This window comes from Balearica regulorum, chromosome 16 (genome assembly GCF_011004875.1).
Source record: "Balearica regulorum gibbericeps isolate bBalReg1 chromosome 16, bBalReg1.pri, whole genome shotgun sequence".
NCBI lineage: Eukaryota > Metazoa > Chordata > Aves > Gruiformes > Gruidae > Balearica > Balearica regulorum.
Window position 1 is genome coordinate 176,262 of NC_046199.1, and position 21,232 is coordinate 197,493.

Below are 21,232 nucleotides of genomic sequence, written 5' to 3' on the forward strand. Positions count from 1 at the left end.
CAGCAGCTCAGGGCCTTGCTCTGCAGCACTTCCTGGCCTATACCCACCATCCTGCAGCAGGGAGGAGGTGTAGGATAACAAAGGGCAGTAATGGAGTATCCCAGGTCAGGAGAAAACTTAAGACTTTTCAGCTTTTGTGCAATGTGTTGAGTCACCACCTTGCTTTTTGTTGCTGAAATACAATCTGGTGGAGAGACTTGTAATGTTTAATGTATGGACCAGCAAAAAAAAAAACCCAGGACCAACCTACATAATCCTCAGCTGGCCTCTAGACTGTATCTGTACTGACTCCATGAAGGCACTGGACAGCTGCTGCAGACCAGCACATACCTTGCACCTCAAGCACCCTGGTTGGTGCTCCAACTCTCTTCTCAGCCATACTCAAACTTTCATGGGGAGAGAACATTTAGTTCACTCAAGATTAACAGAAGCAGATTTGTTTGTAGAGTGGATGAGAAGGAACAAGATCCTGAACGAGTATTAGGAGCATGCCAAGGGTACCAAAGAGGAGTTGGCAGCATGATGTGGTTAGGTACCAATAGCAGCAGGAAACGTGTCTCTGGAAAGCAAAACGCTGATAGGCAGGAGATTAGAAGACAGGGATCATTGGTAACAGTGTCCAGTATGCTCCCCTGTAACATGCATGTGGTGGAAGGCAGGCAGAAAAAAATGGTGTTAGGAAAAAAATGGAGTTTGCCTTTATTAGGTACTAGGAAACTATTGAGAGCACGCTAATTTATCTGTCTCCTCCACCTAAACCAAAACTGAAGTAGGGTGTTAGGTACACAACTAGGGGGCAAAAAATTTACACAGGACATTTTAAAGTAAAGCTTGAGACAACTAGCATCCATTCTGCTGATTCCACATCTGAAATAAAAATGTCTTCTTCCTTGCATTACACCTTTGCTACAGCACTAGTCTGGAAACATTACCCCAAAAATCCCAGGCTCCTTGCTTCTCGAGCACCCAAGAGTTTGTGTGTGCAAACACAACCTCTGATCCAACTCCTGCATCAGCACAAGAATGTAGTTTGGATGAATGAACCCAGTTTACTAAATGATTCCTACTACTTTGTATTTTCCTTTTTGATTACTATGTGTCAACTGCAAGTCTTAATTGTTTCCAGATCATTTAGAAAAATGTTCAACAGAAATAATCCTCACAGATGCCTCCCAGAAACACTCTCCTCACTCCTAACTATACTTAAAATCTGTCAGTCAGCTATGATATGCCTTATTGATCCTGTAGAGTTACTTTTTAAAACTAAATCAAACATCTTGTTCTACTATGCCTACTCAGCACAAAACCACTTTGCTCATTAGTTTGAGCTTTTCTTCTTATGAGAGCATTTTGCACCACCCTTTTTTTATTACTCTGTTTCAGATAGATACAGGGAACATCAGCTGCCAGAGTGGTCAGTCCTCCTCAGCACTCAGCTTGTCCATTGTTAAAAACTGGCATTTTCTTTCTTCCAGTGCAGGACCTTATTTGCCATCCTGAAATTTAATCAACTGTTTTTAGTGGAGAAGAGATCTCTTAGGCCAGCTTTTTGGGACTCAGCTTTGGGAAACTCTAATTTCAAAGCACAGGGCATACATGTTGTTAGTGGAAACAATTTGACTGAAAACAGTTGGACCATGACTGACGTCACACCAGACAAACAGAGAACAGCAAGCCAATCAATCAGGCAGATAGAAGATCCAAGATAAGAGGCAGTATTTTGTTGGGGGCAATAGTGTTTATGTTAATTTATCATTTTAAAAAAATCCCCAGTAAGGTTATAGCTGGCTGGCTGTGTAACATCAACAAATCTGTTAACCGACTCTTTTCCTCTCTGTCTCCTCAAGGAGAACAGGTAACTGGCTAATTCTGTATTATCCTTCCTGAAGAAATATTCAATAATTTTTGTGGTTAGGTGCTATGCACTGTCAGCATTTAGAAACCCTAAAATCCATCACAAACGATCTTTTGCTCCCCTGGTGCATTACCTAACCATCTTGCATTACTGGAAGTTATTTTATACCTGTTTGTCACCATGCTTCAATTTTTATGACACTTGCAAAATGGTGACACTAAATCCTCACCTTGCATTATGAATTTAATGCCCTGCAGATGGCTCCAATTAATCACAAAAAAGCCCCCCCCAAAACCCCACAGCTCCCTCACTTCTGAGTTATGGGCAGTTCTATTTGTAAATATTCTCCTCCCAAAGAAATTTACTTCCCCACACAAAAAGCTTTAACTGCATTCCGTGGTCTACAACTAGGCGTTCATCCCTGGCATTACTTCTTTCTGTCATGGGGAAACGTTATCTCCACTATACATTTTTCCTCATCTTCTCCTAGATGTATTTTCAAACAAACGTTTGTTAACAGTGTGAATGAATTGCCCAACCCTTTACACGTAGTATTTATATTTTAAATCTTAGCACATAAGAGATGCTCAGAATCTTCAAGATTTGTGGCTCCCTTCTCTCAAAACAATCACAATTTAAGCTATTTTAAAAAAATTAGCTCAGGTCAGGCACTGAGTTTGAGAAGAATGACCCATCAAAAGTCAAATGTCGACTTGATGACATTTGATGAGGTTCTTTGACTTGATGAGATTCTAAGAGTGTTCACAGAAAACTTAGTTCACCTTTCTCTGCTCTCTAGTGAAAGCCTGCAATTTAGCAACTTACTGATTGTGCTGCATAGTTCAGCCAGAAAGATGGATCCAAAAAGACTGAAAGTAGCCAAGTTTAAAGTTTTATCTAATTTTTTTTTATCATCCACAAAACACAAAGAACAATTTCATAAACATATACTTCTAAAACATGCTGGGAAAGTGTTATCACATGCTTAATCCAGAAAACCTATATGGCTCAAGGATAAAACATAGTACATACAACACCTCTAAAACCTATTTATGCATATGGTAGTTTTAAAAATGTTGTGATGAAATACAAGGTGCAAGCCCTACAATATTAAAACTGCTAAAGCGAATAATTCCAAATAGGACAACGGAGAATTAGCTTTGCATTGCAAACAACCAAATCTGTCCTTGGTAACAAAAAAAGAACAAGCTTCTGTAACACAATCCACCTTGTGGGACTTAGCTTCAGCTTCTACATTACATGGTTCATCCTCAAGGTAGATACCATCCGGACCTGAAGACACGCTGTCTATAGGGTATATTAAATTCAGCAGCTAATACAGCATCCATCAATCAACAAAACTAATTTGAGAGCTGTCTGCTTATGCAACTGAAACAAAGGCACTTTGTAACACAGGGTTAAGTTTCCTACCGGAAAGATCAACAACAGTAAGAAAGGAGAAACACTGATAGCAATTAATCTCAAACCCTCTTTACCAGACACTTTCTCCCTGCGTTTGCAGGGAACGGATCCCATGTAGGTCTCCACTCAGACAGAAGTACAGTCTGTCATGCAGAGAAAAAGCCAGAGCCACATGTTCTTACCTCCAAACAAAACATCCAGGCTCCACTGGGCAAGACTCCCTAAAGCGACAGAAGCCAATGGGCCACAGGCAAACTGAATAACAGTAAAGGACTCATCACAACGGGAGGAAAAAAACAAAACAACAAAAAACCCAAACAGCATTAAGACATTGCACTTTACCTGCTCTCACCACCACCGCTCATGTCCCTACTAGGCTGGTACTGCAACTGAAGCTGACATATTCTGCCCATCCCCTCCCCAGTCATTCAAGTTTTCTTTCCTTACTTAGAAAAAAATTGCATGGAAAAAACACAACAGAGGGGACAGCAAAGTGCTTCATCATTGCATCATAAACTCTGTAACGCAGAATGATGTTTTGGATTAATGCACATTGGTCTGTACAAGCATCACCCAAAAAAAAGATAAAAACAAGGAAAAGGAGCCAAAAATACTCAGTTTCAGAAAAAGAATTGTTCTTAACTGCACATACAACTTAACTGTGAAGGCACATAGCCACACTGAGGAATCCTTTTCCTCTAGAAATGCCAAGCTTCTTCCTATCTGAGAATTCCTCACAGTACAACGTGCTTGAGTGGCACGAAAACAGCTGCTGCTGCAGGATGCCTACCCCAAACAGAAAGAACGGGAGGCCTGGCAATGGGTCTGTGCTGCAGACAGAACAGCTACACGGGATGCTTCATGCTGAGAAGCAACAACCTCTTGCCAGGATTCCGCTGGCCCAGGAGTAACACGCTGATTTCATTTTCTTATTAGAAAATACATTTCCAAATAAATTATGGTTTAGCATAAATAGAATTCTGTATGTCAATATAAATGCAATGGGTGTTACATCATCCTGCTTTTCTCTAGCACAAACACTAGCTTCATTTTTGGCTTCTTAGACTTTGTGATTGGAAAGGTTAGTTTTCCAGTCAAACTGCAAGTCTCAAAAATCAGAAGTGCTGCATAATTTGTTCAGGAATGTACAGAAAATGCATTTTAATCCATATCTAGTCCATGGATAGCAATGTTTTCTCAGTGCTGAGTCCATTTAATGCTTTTGAGGTCAATTCCATCCTGCACCATTTCCCAGAGGGGGCTGTAAAGAAAGGAGAAAAACAAAGGCTATTTAAAGCATACGTCAACATCAACAACAACAACACAACAGACAACGTCATCAACGACACAAGAAATTAGGAGACACCTATCTACCTATCTTCCCTTCTGGTAGTCAGCAAGCTTCAGACGATCAGTCTTCAACTGTGCCATCAGCCCAGAATACAAGAGGTGAGAGGGCAGGTGCTCCACCTCGTTTCCTGCTCCCACTTTGGGCATGAAGTACACGTGTCAGACTGAGACCTCACATGTGACACTGTTCAGATGAGTCAGGAGTCTTTCTGTTTCACCAAAACCCATCTTACCAGTACATAAGCTCAGTAACACCACCTCTGGCTTAGAAACTTCTTCTACTTTCTGTAGAAACGCCCTACATGCTTGCCATACTCATAGTCCTTCCCTGACAAAGGCAGGATCGGGGAGAAGGTTTGTTACCAGGTTTGTTTCCTTGCCACTACTGTTAAGATCAGGCCCACTACCCACTCTGGCAACACTGCATGCTTATATACCGAGACACCACCAGATTTTTGAAGCAAATAATTACTTTCAACTAAATCTAACTGATCAAATTATTATCGTACCTAGGAAGTCTTTACGTTCAATAAGAAGATGGCTCACCTCATTTCCCTCAGCCTTTTAACATGCTGTATGCACTTCTGCACTGTATAATCCACCTCTTCTTCTGTAGTGAAACGACCAATGCCAAACCTAAACCAAAAGAAAACCATTAAGGACTACAATAATGTGCATATAGAGGGATGGAACAAATCCACCACCTACTTTCAGCAGAAAAGAAGTATTTGAGGCATTAGGGACGACCACTCCACACACCTTATAGATGAGTGAGCCAAGTCTTCGTCTGTTCCGATTGCCCGCAAAACATAGGAAGGCTCCAGGGAAGCCGATGTGCAAGCACTGGGGAAAGGGAAGGCAGGCAAATTTCAAACTTCTGTTCACATGCAGATGCTACACTGAAGTAACACTTCACTAATCTCCTCCAACAAAGAACAGTGACTTACAGACTCTTAATATTACTACGACTCTTACAACAACCTTGATCAGGTTCCCTAGCCTCTCAGAAACCACCACTGAATACAAGCAAAAAGAGTGGTATTTCTGCTGCTGAAGAAAAAGAACGGAAAGGGCAGGCATTAGAGAGGAATGAGGGTAATAAATCAGGAGCATGAGGTAAGAAGAGAGCGCACAGATAATGCTGCAAGAATAAACTCAATGCCAAACAGAAGCAGCGGGAATGCAGACTAAGAGGTAGCTGAAGTGAAGGCCATCAAAAAGAGACAAAGGAGCCAAGACAGAACTAGCCAGAGAAGGTAACATACCAACAGGAACGTTAAAAAATAAAAAAAGACTCTGCTGTTTGGCAGCAGAACAAATCAATGAAAAACAGCACACAGAGGAATCCAGAGCAAGATCATCTAGTTACAGTCATCAGTAGAGAGAACTTCCATCTTGAAGCAGTAGGCGAAACTGGTTACATGTTGTTACTCAATTTTTACAGGCAACAACATGCAGCGCAAGCCGCAGAGCTGTTTACAGCTCTCTGGTGCACAAAGCCGAGCCTCAGAAGAGATTTTTTTTTTTTTTGGCTTCAGAGACAGTCGTGTGGAGACTCGTTCTTCCTCTTCAGAGTGCCAACATATTTCTAATTAAGATATGCTGACCGCTTTGTTCTCAAAGGTGACTGAAGGAAGGCATCCTTACCCTCCATTAACTTCATCATAAGCATCAAGTTTCTCTTAGTAACAGAAGCATTACTGGTCACTCCTGTAGAGTCAACAGAGCTCCAAAGAAGTGTATTCAATCTTCTTTCTGCTTTTGCATCAAATACAGGCACTATGAGGTAATTTATTTCAGATATCTGTCCAGCCTCGCTAGATTCTAGTTACTATCTGCCACTTGCATGAAATCCTGCTGAAGGACAGAAGCTGCTCACACGTTGGCAGCCTTTCGAATGGAAGTGTCACCGGCAGTTACACATCAAGGCTACTCAGATTGCAGGTCACCAGTCTGCAAGGCTGACAGGTAGGAATTTCTAGGCTGTTTTTTCTAGTTTTGTTTGGTTTATGGGTTGTTTGGTTTTTGGTTTGTTTGTTGGGTTTGGGTTTTTTTTTTTTGGGGGGGGGGGGAAGTGGGGTGTGGTTTTGCTTTCAGGACAAGTAAATTTGATCTTCATTTGAAATGTGCCACTTCACAGAAACATCATCTTAGAATGCAATCAATGCCAGGCTGACTCATTAACTGAACATGCAAATACAAGGCACAGAGGAGATCCCTCCTTAGTTTGTACCTCCATTAGCAGGTGTTATCTCTCTAAAATACACGCTATCCTTCCCACACATTCCACCTACCTTCCTGATGACAGAGCCACATCTTTCAGAGCCATCAGAAGACTCTCCCCTTCCACATATGCAAAAGATAAGTTGATGCATCCTACACACAAATAAATGAAATGAAAAAAAAAAAAAAAACACTTCCATCAACTGAAATCTAGCACAAATCCTACCCCAAGGTATGCAGCACTTGTACAATGCGTAGCTAAGGTGCGTTATTCAGTTGCGGCCATTAACACTGAAGAGCAAGAGTCTAATGGGCTCAGGATTTTGCGGATGTTACCTGGGTAGCGATGCTCTCTATCTCCATTCATAACCACATCAGGAATTTCACTCATTATTTTTGTAACCAGTCGCTCTGCCAGTTGTGAGATTCGCTTATGGTCATACTAGCAAAGAAACCAGAAAAGAGACCAAAATAATAAGCAGCATTCAGTTTCATAGAATCCCAGACTGGTTTGGGTTGGAAGGGACCTCAAAGCCCATCCAGTCCCAACCCCTGCCATGGGCAGGGACACCCTCCACTAGCCCAGGTTGCCCAAAGCCCCATCCAACCTGGCCTTGAACACTGCCAGGGAGCCAGGGGCAGCCACAGCTTCTCTGGGCAACCTGTGCCAGGGCCTCAGCACCCTCACAGGGAAGGATTTCTGCCTCACATCCCATCTCCATCTCCCCTCCTGCAGCTTCAGGCCATTCCCCTTGGCCTGTCACTCCCTGCCCTTGGCACCAGCCCCTCTCCAGCTTTCCTGGAGCCCCTGCAGGGACTGGAAGGGGCTCTAAGGTCTCCCCGCAGCCTTCTCTTCTCCAGGCTGAACAACCCCAACTCTCTCAGCCTGTCTCCATGGCAGAGGTGCTCCAGCCCTCGGATCATCTCCGTGGCCTCCTCTGGATTCGCTCCAACAGCTCCATGTCCTTCTTGTCCTGGGGACCCCCGAGCTGGACGCAGCACTGCAGGGGGGGTCTCACCAGAGCAGAGCAGAAGGGGAGAATCCCCTCCCTTGACCACACTGCTGGACACGCAGCCCAGGACACGGGTGGCTTTCTGGGCTGCCAGCGCACACTGCTGGGTCATGTTGAGCTTCTCATCCCCCAACACCCCCAAGTCCTTCTCCTCAGGGCTGCTCTCAATCCATTCTCCACCCAGCCTGTAGGTGTGCTTGGGATTGCCCCGACTCACATGCAAGTCCTTGCACTTGGCCTTGTTGAACTTCACGCGGTTCGCACAGGCCCACCTCTCGAGCCTGTGCAGGTCCCTCTGGACAGCATCCCTTCCCTGCAGCGTGTCAACTGCATGACACAGCTTGGTGTCATTCAAAGTGCTTTATATTACCAGCCATGTGCTGGTAGGCTAGAGACAGAATACATCTGAAACTGTGTTGGTTTTGCGTGGCAAGGTTTTGGTAGCGGGGGGGCTACAGGGGTGGCTTCTGTGAGAAGCTGCTAGAAGCTTCCCCTGTGTCTGACAGAGCCAGTGCCAGCCGGCTCCAAGACGGACCCGCCGCTGGCCAAGGCCAAGCCAATCAGCGCCTCTGGGATAACATAATTAAGAAAGAGAAAAACAGTTAGAGAGCGCTTTTGCAGCCAGAGAGAGGAGTGAGAAGATGTAAGAACATCTGCAGACACCAAGGTCAGTGCAGAAGGAGGGGCAGGAGGTGCTCCAGGCGCCGCAGCAAGATCCCCCTGCAGCCCGTGGTGAAGACCATGGTGAAGCAGGCTGTCCCCCTGCAGCCCATGGAGGGAGGATGAGGGGGTGTAGAGATTCCACCTGCAGCCTGTGGAGGACCCCGCACCGGAGCAGGTGGAGGCACCTGAAGGAGGCTGTGGCCCCGTGGGAAGCCCACGCTGGAGCAAGCTCCTGGCAGGACCTGTGGATCTGTGGAGAGAGGAGCCCACGCCAGAGCAGGTTTGCTGGCAGGACTTGTGACCCCGTGGGGGACCCACGCTGGAGCAGTTTGCTCCTGAAGGTCTGCACCCCGTGGAGGAGACTCATGTTGGAGAAGGCCGTGAAGGACTGTCTCCCGTGAGAGGGACTCCATGCTGGAGCAGGGGAATGATGAGAGGAGTCCTCCCCCTGAGGATGAAGAAGCGGCAGAAACACCGTGTGATGAACTGACCGTAACCCCCACTCCCCGTCCCCCCGTGCCGCTGAGGGGGGCGGAGGTTGAAGCCGGGAGTGAAGTTGAGCCCGGGAAGATGGGAGGGGTGGGGGGAGGTGTTTTAAGATTTGGTTTTATTTCTCATTCCTCTACTCTGTTTTGCTTAGTAATAAATAAGATGAATTCCCTCTCTAAGTTCGGTCTGTTTTGCTCATGATGATAATTAGAGAATGATCTCTCCCTGTCCTTATCTCGACCCGTAAGTTTTTTTTTCATTGTACCTTTTCTCCCCTGTCTAATGAAAGAGGGGAGTGATAGAGCGGCTCTGGTGGGCACCTGGCCCTCAGCCAGGGTCAACCCACCACAGAAACTTAAAAAGAAACTGTCAAACTTTGCCTACTCTAGAGACTGTTTTAAAAGAGAATTACCAGCTTGGTCCTAGCTAGCTCAGTCTTCAAAAATATTCCAAACCATTCAAAAATACCTATACATACAAGCTGCCAATAAAAGCACTGAACTCTGTGTTTAAAGTTAAGTAATGCTTAAGATGACACACTTTGCAACACAAGAAAGGGCATCTATTACAGTAAGTGCCTCTCATTTCCTAGGAGCACTCAAACTGTGCTACATAAAGACGTGGACTCGCAAATTACTGCGAACTCAGCTTTTACAACACGTAACGTAGGCAATGAGAACTGCCCATGTGCAGCATCCCATTCTAGACTAAAAAAATGAGGTCACTTATACTAAAAAAGCAGTAAGGTGTGGTATCAGCTCTGGTGCACAGAAACAGTCAGACGTGCACATGCAATTCATGCTTGTTTACACACTTGAAAAAGCTTCAGAAGAAAACAAGGCTACCTCAAATATTACTTGGTGTAGAAACACCAAAACTCTACCAGGGAAGGAAGAGAATCCCGACCTGAGGCTCGTGCAGAATTCAGGCTCCGCAGGCTCTCCAGCCTCTTCCATAACCGCCCAGCTCAGAGGGCAGATCTCTGCCCATCTCCCAGGAGGAAGCCAGATCCGTTGTGTACAGATACCTGGCTTATGCATCCTGTTGGCACTATATTAAAGGATATTTACATTCCAGCTGTAAGGAATGCACCGATGCCCCCAAACAGATGTAGCAGCACACAGAGGTTTAGATACCAGACCCAGCAAATAAACTTTACTGTCCAAGCTAGGAAAAAAAAAATAACTTAGCTGCAAAGCTGCAGTAAACTTGAACTTATATACATTTAATAGGTATAATAGTGGACTAGGAAGTCTTACAAATCCCTTCACCCACATACCTCCATCTCTTGCTGTGCCACTTCACACGCTGCCCCCAGGCCCACTGCTAAAGGAGTGGGCACAGTCCCGGACCGCAGTCCTCTCTCCTGGCCTCCCCCACTTTGCAGGGGTTCCAGCCTGACACGCGGCCGACGGCGAACATAGATGGCACCAACCCCTGGAAACCAAGGAAAGCTGCTTTAGTATACACCCATAGTTCTGAAATTATGAAAAGGGACTCAAAGGTTTAGAAACATTCCTTATTTCCACAGCAAACACATATTTGGACACCTCACTGGAGAAAAACGTAGTGAACACCTACAGAAGCACAATATTCTCTAGGAAATGGTGTCTGCTCCCACTGTTCACGTTCCTCTTCAGTCAGGCTCCCAGAGCTTCAGCCATGGGAGAAGCTCAGTTTCTCCCAGTGTGCTTCAGCACACTGACTCAGTCCTTCCCTTCCTTCTCACAATTCCTGTGCACAGCTGAAGTTCAGCCCTTTTCACTGAAGTTTTTATGTGCAGATATTTCATTCACTGATGTTCCCTTACTGACTTCCAACTGAAAGCTCCAGAAGAACTCCTTGCCCTGGATTACCAGGCCAGCACCAGTCCCAGGAGTCCTCTCCCTTTCTTCTCATTAGGGACACTCATCAGTGGCACCAATTTCCAATGAGCAGATTAGATGAGCCAGTTTTGACAGCCAGCCAAATTACTCTCCAGTCTCCTCACCTAGAAACTTTATTTCCATGTCTTCGTGTGCCTTGGCATACCTAACGAGTGATTGTCACCACAGGAACAATGGCTGCGGTCACAACTTCTGGCCATCGTTAAGTTGTGAAAATTTATGTCTGTCACCTGCCCAAAGTTATTGGTTGAAATCTTAGTCCTCATCCAAAGATACATCTTCAGCTCTCAGGAGAGCCCGTACAGAAAAAGATGACATGTTGAAAAAAATAATAATTTTGCCTTTTGTTTCTGAGTAGCACATAGAATACAGCAAACTTGACTTCTGTCTTTCTACATTCAGTGTTACAAACTAAATAGACTGTGACAGTGATAATAGCTGAACTTTTACTATTTGGGAGTCAACTAGAAAATCCACAGCCAGAATTTAAACTCCATTTTGCAAAGAAGATGCACAAATGGGGTTGAGGGGAAGAAGCCATTGGAAAAAGATGACAACCAAAATCACTAAGAATTTAACCTTTCCAGTTATCTCTTTTATCTCCTCATTGCAAGTTACAGTTGGGTCTAAACTTTGCCCTGTAACCCAGTGATTCCATTTCAACCATTTCAGCATCAGTGCTGCTTCCCACCAAGCAGATGACTTCTGAAAAGCCACTCTCCTAATGCTGCCACCATCATAAGACACTGTTTCTTCCTTCAGTGAAGACACCTCGCAACCCATCAGCAATGAAGATCCACTTACCGCAGCTCTAAGCCTGGCAGCAGTGTCCGAACCACTCCAAAGTCATTCCCACACCAGTCTTAGAACAGTTTTCTACAGCTCAAGTAACAGTTACTATGACAGGCAGGTGTGACTTCATACCTTGTGTAGTTACCTTAAGGTAGGCATGGAAACAACAGTTCTCTACAAAAACACTTCAGTAAGTACCTTTGGGGCCATAAATTTTATGGCCACTGATGCTCATTAGATCAATTTTCATGTCGTTGACATCCACAGGGATTTTACCAATTGCTTGTGCAGCATCTGTGTGGAAGAAAACCTTACGTGCACGGCAGATCTCACCTGTAATAAAACCACAAAATTAAAAAAACCCCACATTATCTCATCCTTTCGTTATGATTCCAATGATTCCACAATGAATCCAAAGCGTCAGTTTATAGCAGGGACCAGTTCTGAGATGACAAAGGAAGAAGTGGGTGCTGTTGTGTTTCTTTTACAGTGAAGTATCTAAAACTGTGCAGGAGCTGTTCTAGCTGATGCCGAGCTGGACACAGGTTTAGCAGGTCAGTAGGTAAGGCTACAGCGAATTTCTTCAGTTGAGAAGTTAAAAAGTCATCTGTTGTTAAGAAGTGAGATTGTTCCCAAACTCACACCTACCAAATTTAAGTACAAATGGCTGCATGGGACATCCAAGTCTCCCCACAGAGATGACTCCACAGCTGGGCAAAAGTAAAATCTTTTTTCTTGATTCTTTTTCTTCTCAACACCAGTCCAGTACAAGCCAGCCTTACTTTTAAGTTTATACTTGCCAAGTATTTTTATGCCATCTCCTCTATTTTCCAAGTTTTGGAATACCTGGCTTCAAAAATGTTCTCAGAATTGCCGCTAGTCCTCACGCACCAATTACTCCCACCAGAAGTCAAGCCTCTCAAGCCTGTAATCAATGTTTTTGCATCCAGAGCTAAAATACACTACGGAACAAAATAAGGTGATGTTCACGGGCAGTGAACTTAAATATCATTTATTTTTGTCATCAAAAAATCTCACAACTCCTCTTCCACAGGATCCGTACCTAGCACAGTTGCATCCTTTGCACGACAAGTTCAGCCTTATTTTCCACAGCAGCTGTCCTCCCAAGAATGGCATCGCTACTGCCAGTATTGGGCCACAGGCCTCACGCTACCAGCAGCTCAGGTTAACCCTGCAAGGCCGATTAGACCTGTCAGCGGGCTGTAGCGAGAATTTACTGTGCAAACCAGAGCTTGGCACCAGCTATCTGTGGCATTTAAGTGTGGGACAACACTAACAGCCTTGACAATGTAAGCACAGGAGGAAAATAGGAGTCCTCAGGCCTATAAGCGACTCACTGATGGTCAATTACTTGTCAATGAAGAAATCTAACCTCAAAGAGCCTTGGGAAAAATGCTGCTTTGAGCAGCATAAATTAAAAAAAAAAAAAGATGCAGCAGATAAGCAAGAGGAAAATCAGCTGCACAACAGAGTAAGATGTCTGCCACAGCCTGGGAAAGCAATACCCTCCGGAACCATGCAGTATAAACTCCAGGGCAGAGGCCAAACCCTAAAAACTGTCTAAAAACTCAAACATCTTACAAAAGGACATCTTGAATATGAAGGGGGCAGGGGGAGCATATTTTGTCACCGTCATGGGAAACATTATCTGGGAATCCCCACGGGATCCAGGGAGCTGCATGCATGGGCCACCCGTTCTCCCTTCACTTGCCTTCAGGTCCTGTCCCTCCACCTGCCTGCTCAGAGCCTGGCTCACCCTCTCCCTGCCTCCTCTTCCAGAAACCGGGCTCCTCAGCAGCCGTTTGGCCTCCAAACCAATTGTTCACAACAGTATATGGCAATTCTGGGGGGAAGGGGTGAGTGCTCACCATCCCCTGTCGCCCCAAATTCTGCACATTTCTCAAACACTAAAAGCGCTCAATAAACCTTTATAGTAGGTAAATTCAATTTGGCCAGTTATTCTGTGCAATTTTTTCATCCATCACAAATTCAGAATGAAACTAGAAACACTGCAAGCTGATCTGTACTACAAGACTATAATTGCTGCAATACTCACTGTAAAAGTACCGAATTTCATCCAAATTTCCCTTTTAAAATAAGTTTTTATTTGGGACAGCACTACTAGTTATTCCTTAACTATACTACACCTAATTTTTTGCATCAGTAGCAGTGAGCTATGAAAATATTAAATAAAATGAAGCAGAAGTGAGGTTAGCTGGCCTTTGGAAGCCATGGCATACTTACCAATGTCATGAATTGGCTGCTTTACTCCTATTTCATTATTCACAGTCATTACAGACACCAAACCCGTATCTGGCTGGAACGCAGCCTCCAGCTCCTGGAGAAATATTCAAACAGACATTGTGACTGACAGCAGAAGCAAAATTGCTGTGCACACCTTCAATTTGCTAGCAAATCTTAACCACCAACCCCCTGACTAGCGTGTTACTGACAAACCCCTTGGGTTCTGACAAACAGTCCCAGGGAGAGCACTAAAGCACTAATCTACATGAACACTGAATTCCCATAGGAAGACGAACGTTATCAACTGCATTTCTGTGATCTAACCCCAGTAAGCACCGTGCCACCTGACTTGATTAAATCAAGTCAGAACAGGTTTTTGCTACATTCATACATTCTTCTGAACCATTTTCTTTAATGAATTAACCACCCACAAAACAGCTTAACCACATCTGGACAAAGCGAGGTTGGCTATAAAGGAGCTGCACTATATACAAGAGAGCGTCATGCAAAGAGGGCGTCTGCCAGTTAGACAATGCGACTGACACTTCTTGCAGGACCGATCCCTCTACCCCGCCACATACACACAGCATCTCTCCAAGCCAGATGACAGGGCTAGAGATAAAACTGACGCTGTGCTGTATTACAGGACATAAACAATGAAATAATCAAATACAACTCCTAAATCCTAGGACTGCGGCCAGTTCATGGAGAGCAATCAGAAAGGAGTATTGTAATCGCTCTGTGTCTGATGCCTTGAGTAGCTCAGGTCATGAAATTTCACCACTAACTCCTGTATCAAAGACAGCTCCACCCCAGTCATGTACTGGGCTCCCTATCGGATATGCAACAGCTCCACCTGTGCGGGTACAAATGACAGCAGGTGAACAATGGGACAAGAGATGGATGTTTTGGTTGAGAAAAAGTCTAGAGCACCAGACAGAACAGAAAAAATTCTTCTCCAACCATGACGGAGATTTGACTGCGACTCTCATTCTACTTTGTGATGTTTATCATCCTTTCCTCTTTATCACTAAGAGCATCAATTTGAAGCAAAAACCTTTTCTATTTTCACCTACTTTCTGTCAGTCAACAACCTACCTTCAAGTCTATGAGCCCATTTTTTTTAACAGGTAGATACGTGACCCGAAAACCTTCTGTCTCCAAGGAACGGCAAGAATCCAACACGCACTTGTGCTCTGTTTGCGTAGTAATGATATGTTTTTTTCTGGATTTATAGAACCTTGCAACACCCTGTCAGGCACAATCCATGAACAAGAAATTTGCCATTAGGCAATGTGCTGAAGCAAGCAAGCTTTACGCAAAATGATCAGAAACAAGAAATTACTATTGAGATAAAATCCATTTGGATCTTCCCTGTTTGCCCCAAAGTCATGAATCTAAAAGGTATGACATGTAATTCATGCTACATGTTCCCATCAACATTTTTCAAAGCATCTCACTTTTCAAAAAGCCTGTGAAAATGTTAAGTGAAGTAAGTTCTAGACACTATTAACAGAAATGCATTTCCAAAAACATTTGCAATGGAGTCATATACACTGAGAAGTCTGAACAGCCACATACTAAAGGTTGAAACACTACCTACTCTCAGTCAGAAAAAATAATCAGGATCTCCACTATATTTCATGATAAATATTTTAATTACGTAAACAGAAGGATTGCATTTGGTGCATGTAAGATAAACATTGAGCACTGTACTCTGTCCTCAAAACCACGTCCTGGGCACCAAAACATCTCATTATTTCCTCCATGGATGGAGAATACCACAAGGAGTAAATCCAGGAACATAAATTTTTGCTAACTAGGCCAACATATTAACATCTAAACTGTTGAAAGGTGCATACAGTTCTTAAGAGTGTAATTTTACCATAATAAATAACTATCAGTATAAACCTTTTACCTTAATTGCCATATTATTTGATTCTGTTGCTCCACTGGTAAATATAATTTCCCTTGAATCAGCTCCTATTAAATCTGCAACTTGCTGTTTAAAAAGAAATATAAATTTGATTCATTAAGATAAAATACAATTAATTCACCCCAGAAAACCCACTGAAAACATTTTCAAGAATACCCCCTTGAGCCTTGAAAGGATCACAGCTAGCACCTGACAAAACTGCGCTACAAGTACAACAGCGTAAATATCTGCATTAATACAAAATATATACGGCATTGATAGGCAGTAGTGGTATGTAGCATTAGTCTGGCATAAAAGAACACAAAAGTAGACAAAACCCCAGGACGTACCACCTCCAAGAAAAAAAGACAAGGACCCACACCTAAGATTAGGAGAATGATAAAATATGAAGTTAGCCCAATTACTGCAGCAGCACGCTTGGGACCTTAGGAAACCAAAAATCCCAAGGCACCTTTGCCCAAAGTTTTGGTTTCTGCTGTTTCAGTTGCTCTCACTAATTTTTCTTGCAATAAATCTGCCTAAGCACAGCTAAGCAAAGAGGAAGTTGCTAAATCCAACCCACTGAGAACTCGCTATGACAGTTTTATTGCCGCTTTTGATTTTCTTTTGACACTGAATTTCCTCGCCAGCAGGAAAGCCGCTGCGCAGAGCCGAAGACTCACCCGCCTCGCCTTCTCCATGGCGGCCTCACTCTCCCAGCCGTAGGCGTGGGTCCTGGAGTGGGGGTTGCCGTAGTACGCCGTCAGGTACGGGAGCATGCTGTCCAGGACTCTGGGATCCTGCGGGACACAAACCACCAGCCTCAGACACGGAGACGGAAAAGCGTCCCCATCCCCTCCGCACACGCACACCAGGAGCGGCAGCGCTTCTGCTGCAGCGTCCAGGTGTAGCTCAGCGCAGACCCCGAGAACTTGCGGTTACTGCGTGTTACACACCACACGGCCCCTGTTTCGCGCCCCCGTGCATAACCTGGGTCTGCACCGAGACCGTCGCTGAAGAACGGGATTTTCTGAGCAGAAGAAATATAGGGTCTTAAAAAAATCAGGGAAAACGATGCAGGCAGGTATTTGGGTTAAATTAATCTATTGCTGTCCTCAAAGCAGTGCCTGTCCCCGCACAGGTCGGTGTCTGCTCCGGCCCTGGGGCATCGGGCTGCTGCACACCCCAGTCCGGCGGCGTCAGAGAGTGACCTAGACCGCCCCTGTGCCCGATAAACGCGTCTGTCGTCAGAGCCAACGTTACATGACGCTGCTTTACCCACAGCCCTCGCCGGGAGCGCAGGGAGAGCCCGAACTCGGGAAACACTCGAGCGCCCCAGGAAAAAGAGAACAGAAACAAAACGTATTTCTTCCCCTTCCCGCCGCACTCCCTCTTCTTCGGGGACAAACCCGCGGACTCGGGGGGCGAGGCGGCGGCTGCGGGAGCTCGGGCAGCCGGGGGGCCCGACCTGCACCCGGGAAGGCGAGAGGCGGGACGGCCCGCAGCCCCGCGAGGCCCGGCCCTTACCAGCGGGGTGGTGGCCTGGACGTCCATGTAGAGCGGCCGCAGGGCGCCGCCTCCATCGCCGCTTCGCCCTGCGGGAGGGAGGACGAGACGCCGTCAGGTGGCGGCGGGAGCGGCGGGAGCGCGCTCGGCCGGCCGGTCCCGCCCGCGCCTCGGGCCCCGCCGCCGCCCCACGCCCGGGCCGCGGCTCTAACCCAGCGCAGCCTTACCCGGTGCCGGTGCCGGTCCCGGTGCCGGCCCCGCCGCCGAGAGCCGCCGGGGGCCGGGGCCCGCCCTCAGGACCGCCAGGCGCCGCCACAGCAGCATGGCCGCCGTGCTGAGCGGGGCGCTGCCCGCCCCTTCCGGTGACGTCCCGGCGCGCGCCGGAAGCGGAGGCCGGAGCGGGCAGCCGCGGAGGGGGAAGCGAGGTACGGGCGGGGGCGGCGGGCTGCACCCTGCCGGCGGGCCCGCGGGCTGCGGCGGGGGCCCGGGTCGCCCGGGGGACGGGCGGGGCGCGGCCGAAGCACCCGCGCAGGCGGAGCGGGCGCTGAGGGCCCCGGTGCGCCGAGCGGGAGGCGGCAGGCCGAGGCGGCCCCTCGCAGTGGAGCCCCCGCCCCCCCGGCCTTGGCCTTGGGCTGCGGAAGGGCGGGACCGCTGCCCCCGCTGCTGTGCGCCCGAGGCCGGGGAGCGGCCCGGGAGGACGGGCCCGGCGGCGGAGGCCTGGCGAGGCGGCGCCGTGCCGCTCCGTGGGAGCTGAGGACGAAACGGGGCCGTCGTCAAGACCCTGGCGTTCCCTCCCTGTCCTCTCCGCCTTGACAGGAGAGGAGACGCGGCTGGCAGCCCTCAGAGCCTCGGCACGGCGCTCGCGAGAGGCTCCGAAACGTGCGGGGCTGCTCCCCAGCCCCCTGTGGTTATCGAAGCGTGTCAGACCAAGCGGTAAATCCACGCGGGTTTTTGTGCTTTCTTTCCTAGATGCCTGTGACCGTGGGCCCGTACGGGCAATCGCAGCCCAGCTGCTTTGACAGAGTAAAGATGGGTTTCATGATGGGCTTTGCAGTGGGCATGGCAGCGGGAGCGCTGTTCGGCACGTTTTCCTGCCTCAGGTACGCCGAGGAAAGGGCTCCCGTGGACAGGTCGTGACAGAGCGATAGAGAGAACTGCTCCCGCTCGGGACTGGGGGAGGTGGGGGAGGGACATGGGGGGTCTGGTGCTGCGTCCTCACGCCAGTGAAACTTTGCCAGTGGCAGTTCGAGCGCCTGCTGTCAGCCCGGCCTCCGGTGGGGAGCTCTGGCAATGGTGGGGCATCGTCTTTGGGTCAGTTGCGTGCGAGGAGGTCACAGTTTCACAGACCTTTTCCCACCGTGCGGGCAGTTGCATTGGGAAGCTGAGGCCGTGGCGATCAGCTGCAGGAGGAGCTGGATGAACTGTCTGTGCAGACCCAGGTGCAGCCCTCTCCTCGCTCTAAAGCTGCCTGGGTGCTCTGCAAGCTCTCAGATATCCATGTCATGGTTGCTTTGGGTGTCCTATCCCCCTGCACGGAGGCAATTACCGTGCTGACCCCGAGTCCTAATCACAGGAGCACAGGCAGAGCTGTGGCTGGCACTGGAACAACCCCACTGTGAATCAGAGGGACAATATTCTGCCTTCACCGGCACAGAAGCAAACAGCACTCACTGCTCCAAGGTAGTGCTTGTGCTGCTCACGGACTGGCTTTGGCACACATTATCCATGAAAAGGAATTACTGATATAAGCTGTGTCATGTTTTGCAGAACTCTTTCTGCTTGAGTTTTTTTTTAATCTGTGATTAAACACGGGCAATGATTTGGTATTGAGCCAGAAAGGCACTAAGTGTGATCTGGCAGAGTTTAAGATGTTTCCTGATCTCTCTCAGATCCTGGAGAGTATCCGTAAGTGGTACAGTGCTAGCAGAAAATAGACTTAGGGTATTTAGAAGCAGCAGTGACAGTGGTTCTGTCGTACCTGAACAACACAGCTACGTTACTTCTGCTGTACCATTTTTAAGGGAAAATCTCCATGTTTTAAAAATCAAGTGCATGAAATTCCCCAGACTCTACAGTCACCACAATGCTCAAAAGCCAAATATTGCGAGAGCTTCCTGAGAAGGAATGTTTCTTTTTGCTTTGGTCTGACCTCAGGTAGACGGGAACTGGGGAACAGAAATGTCTCCAGACACTTCTGGCCTTTCACATTTCTCTCATATTAAAAATATATTGGCAGTGGTAAATAGGACATTAGTTTACAACATGGTTTTAAGTTGGTGGTATGAAAAATACTGCAACTGCAGCCAGACGAGACAGTAATACAACAGTTCAGACCCTTTTTATTCTCTGGCAAGTCAAATACTTGGACAGCACGTAATTTTTTTCCCCCCAAATTAAGGGTATTTGGGGCACTAGCAGGTAAAGCTGTTCCTGCTGGTGGCGCAGCAGGAGGGTACAGTGACAGCTGGTACCGCTGCAGGAGGGAATACACGTGGGCCACTGGCAAGGGTTGGTCAGCGCCCCAGAGGGAACAGCTCCATTCCTGTTTGCAGTAGCTCAGGCATGGGGCACCATGGCCAGTCTCCTTCGGAGACAGGCGGTGTCAGTTGAACTTAGGCCGAAGAGGTGGCGTTGGATTGTGGTGCTCAGGCAACCATCGGCCGGTGGCATCAGATGTTTTCTGCTGCGTGTCTGCTACCTGTCAGGCTTCAGCCTTTATATAATTCTTGTGTTTTTCTTTATCTCAGGATTGGCATGAGAGGACGAGAGCTGATGGGAGGAGTTGGCAAAACAATGATGCAAAGTGGTGGGACGTTTGGGACATTCATGGCAATCGGGATGGGAATCCGCTGCTAACGTGGAGCTTGGAGCGCCCCCGTCCAGCCACCCCTCCTCTGTACCTAATAAAATCTTTAGATACCTGGAAGTGAGAGCTCTTCATGAAATGGTGAAGCACATCCTCCTCACGCTGCTGATTGTAAACATGCTTTTTACCAAATTTCTACTTTCCTCCTGTGACAATGAGAATTAATAATCCTTTGTACTACATTAAAGTTCCTATTTCACAGGCCTAAGTGCAACGCTCACATTTCTCCCCTTGGTGCTTGGGCAGCTTGCCTTCCCGATGCATTGATGCGGAGCTGCTCTGTTGCATTCCTGCGGAGTGGATGTGGAGTTACTCTGTGGCTAATTCAGATCAACTACTAGGTTTCTTTCCTCTTGCAAACACAGGTGGGTGGCAGCTGGCCCCGTTCCCAAGTTCCAGGTTACGTGGGGCAAGCGAGGGGTCCTGGAGGACTTGGACAGGTCCTTCTGCGGCCAGGGATGGACTGCAGCAGCTCAGGCACCCCCCAGCCAGCCTGGCAGCACAGGGGTGCGGGGGGGGGGGGCGGTCAGGGGGCAGCACAGAACACGTACAACCAAGCGAATAGAGCTGAAAATCCTTGAATTGCTGCAAAATGGAAAACTGCACCTGTCACATGACAGCTACAGGTATTTTGGGGTGACTTGGACACCTCCTCACAGGCCTTGAGTGACACCCGTCCTGAAGCTCTCCCCTGGCACCAGCAATGCTGTGTTACTGGCACAGTCTGGCACCTCAGTGCAGCACATGCTGCTCACAGCCCCACTGAGCAGGAAGGACAGAAGCCGCGGTCACAGCTGCCTCCAGCAATGGGAACTCACAGTGGCTGTTTTCATCCCCCCAGCAGGGAAAGGGGCTTCACCTGCAGCAACCTATTACCCAGAACAGCATCTTCCCTGCAGCCCACCTCACAGGGCTGCAAGGCAGAGAACGGGATTGCTCCCTGCCATGCACCAGCCTGTGGCACTGCCCACAGCTCAACTACAAAAT

At 47.4% G+C, this 21,232-nt stretch overlaps 2 protein-coding genes across 2 annotated transcripts; one reads left to right on the forward strand and one right to left on the reverse strand.

Moving 5' to 3' along the window:
* Positions 1 to 2,739: 2,739 nt before the first annotated feature.
* On the reverse strand, positions 2,740 to 17,734 carry NFS1 (NFS1 cysteine desulfurase). Its single transcript, XM_075769138.1, has 13 exons — positions 17,607 to 17,734; positions 17,401 to 17,468; positions 16,557 to 16,673; positions 15,877 to 15,960; positions 15,057 to 15,209; positions 13,959 to 14,052; positions 11,892 to 12,026; positions 10,295 to 10,452; positions 7,187 to 7,292; positions 6,922 to 7,003; positions 5,387 to 5,470; positions 5,174 to 5,263; positions 2,740 to 4,538 (listed from the first exon to the last, which is right to left on the reverse strand). Exons 1-13 carry the CDS (start codon positions 17,701 to 17,703, stop codon positions 4,475 to 4,477), a joined length of 1,332 nt encoding a protein of 443 aa, XP_075625253.1. The 5' UTR covers positions 17,704 to 17,734; the 3' UTR covers positions 2,740 to 4,474.
* ROMO1 (reactive oxygen species modulator 1) lies at positions 17,664 to 20,453 on the forward strand. The gene is made up of 3 exons (XM_075769139.1): positions 17,664 to 17,804; positions 18,349 to 18,479; positions 20,127 to 20,453. The coding sequence occupies exons 2-3, from the start codon at positions 18,349 to 18,351 to the stop codon at positions 20,233 to 20,235; spliced, it is 240 nt and encodes a 79-aa protein (XP_075625254.1). The 5' UTR covers positions 17,664 to 17,804; the 3' UTR covers positions 20,236 to 20,453.
* The last annotated feature ends 779 nt before the right edge of the window (positions 20,454 to 21,232 follow it).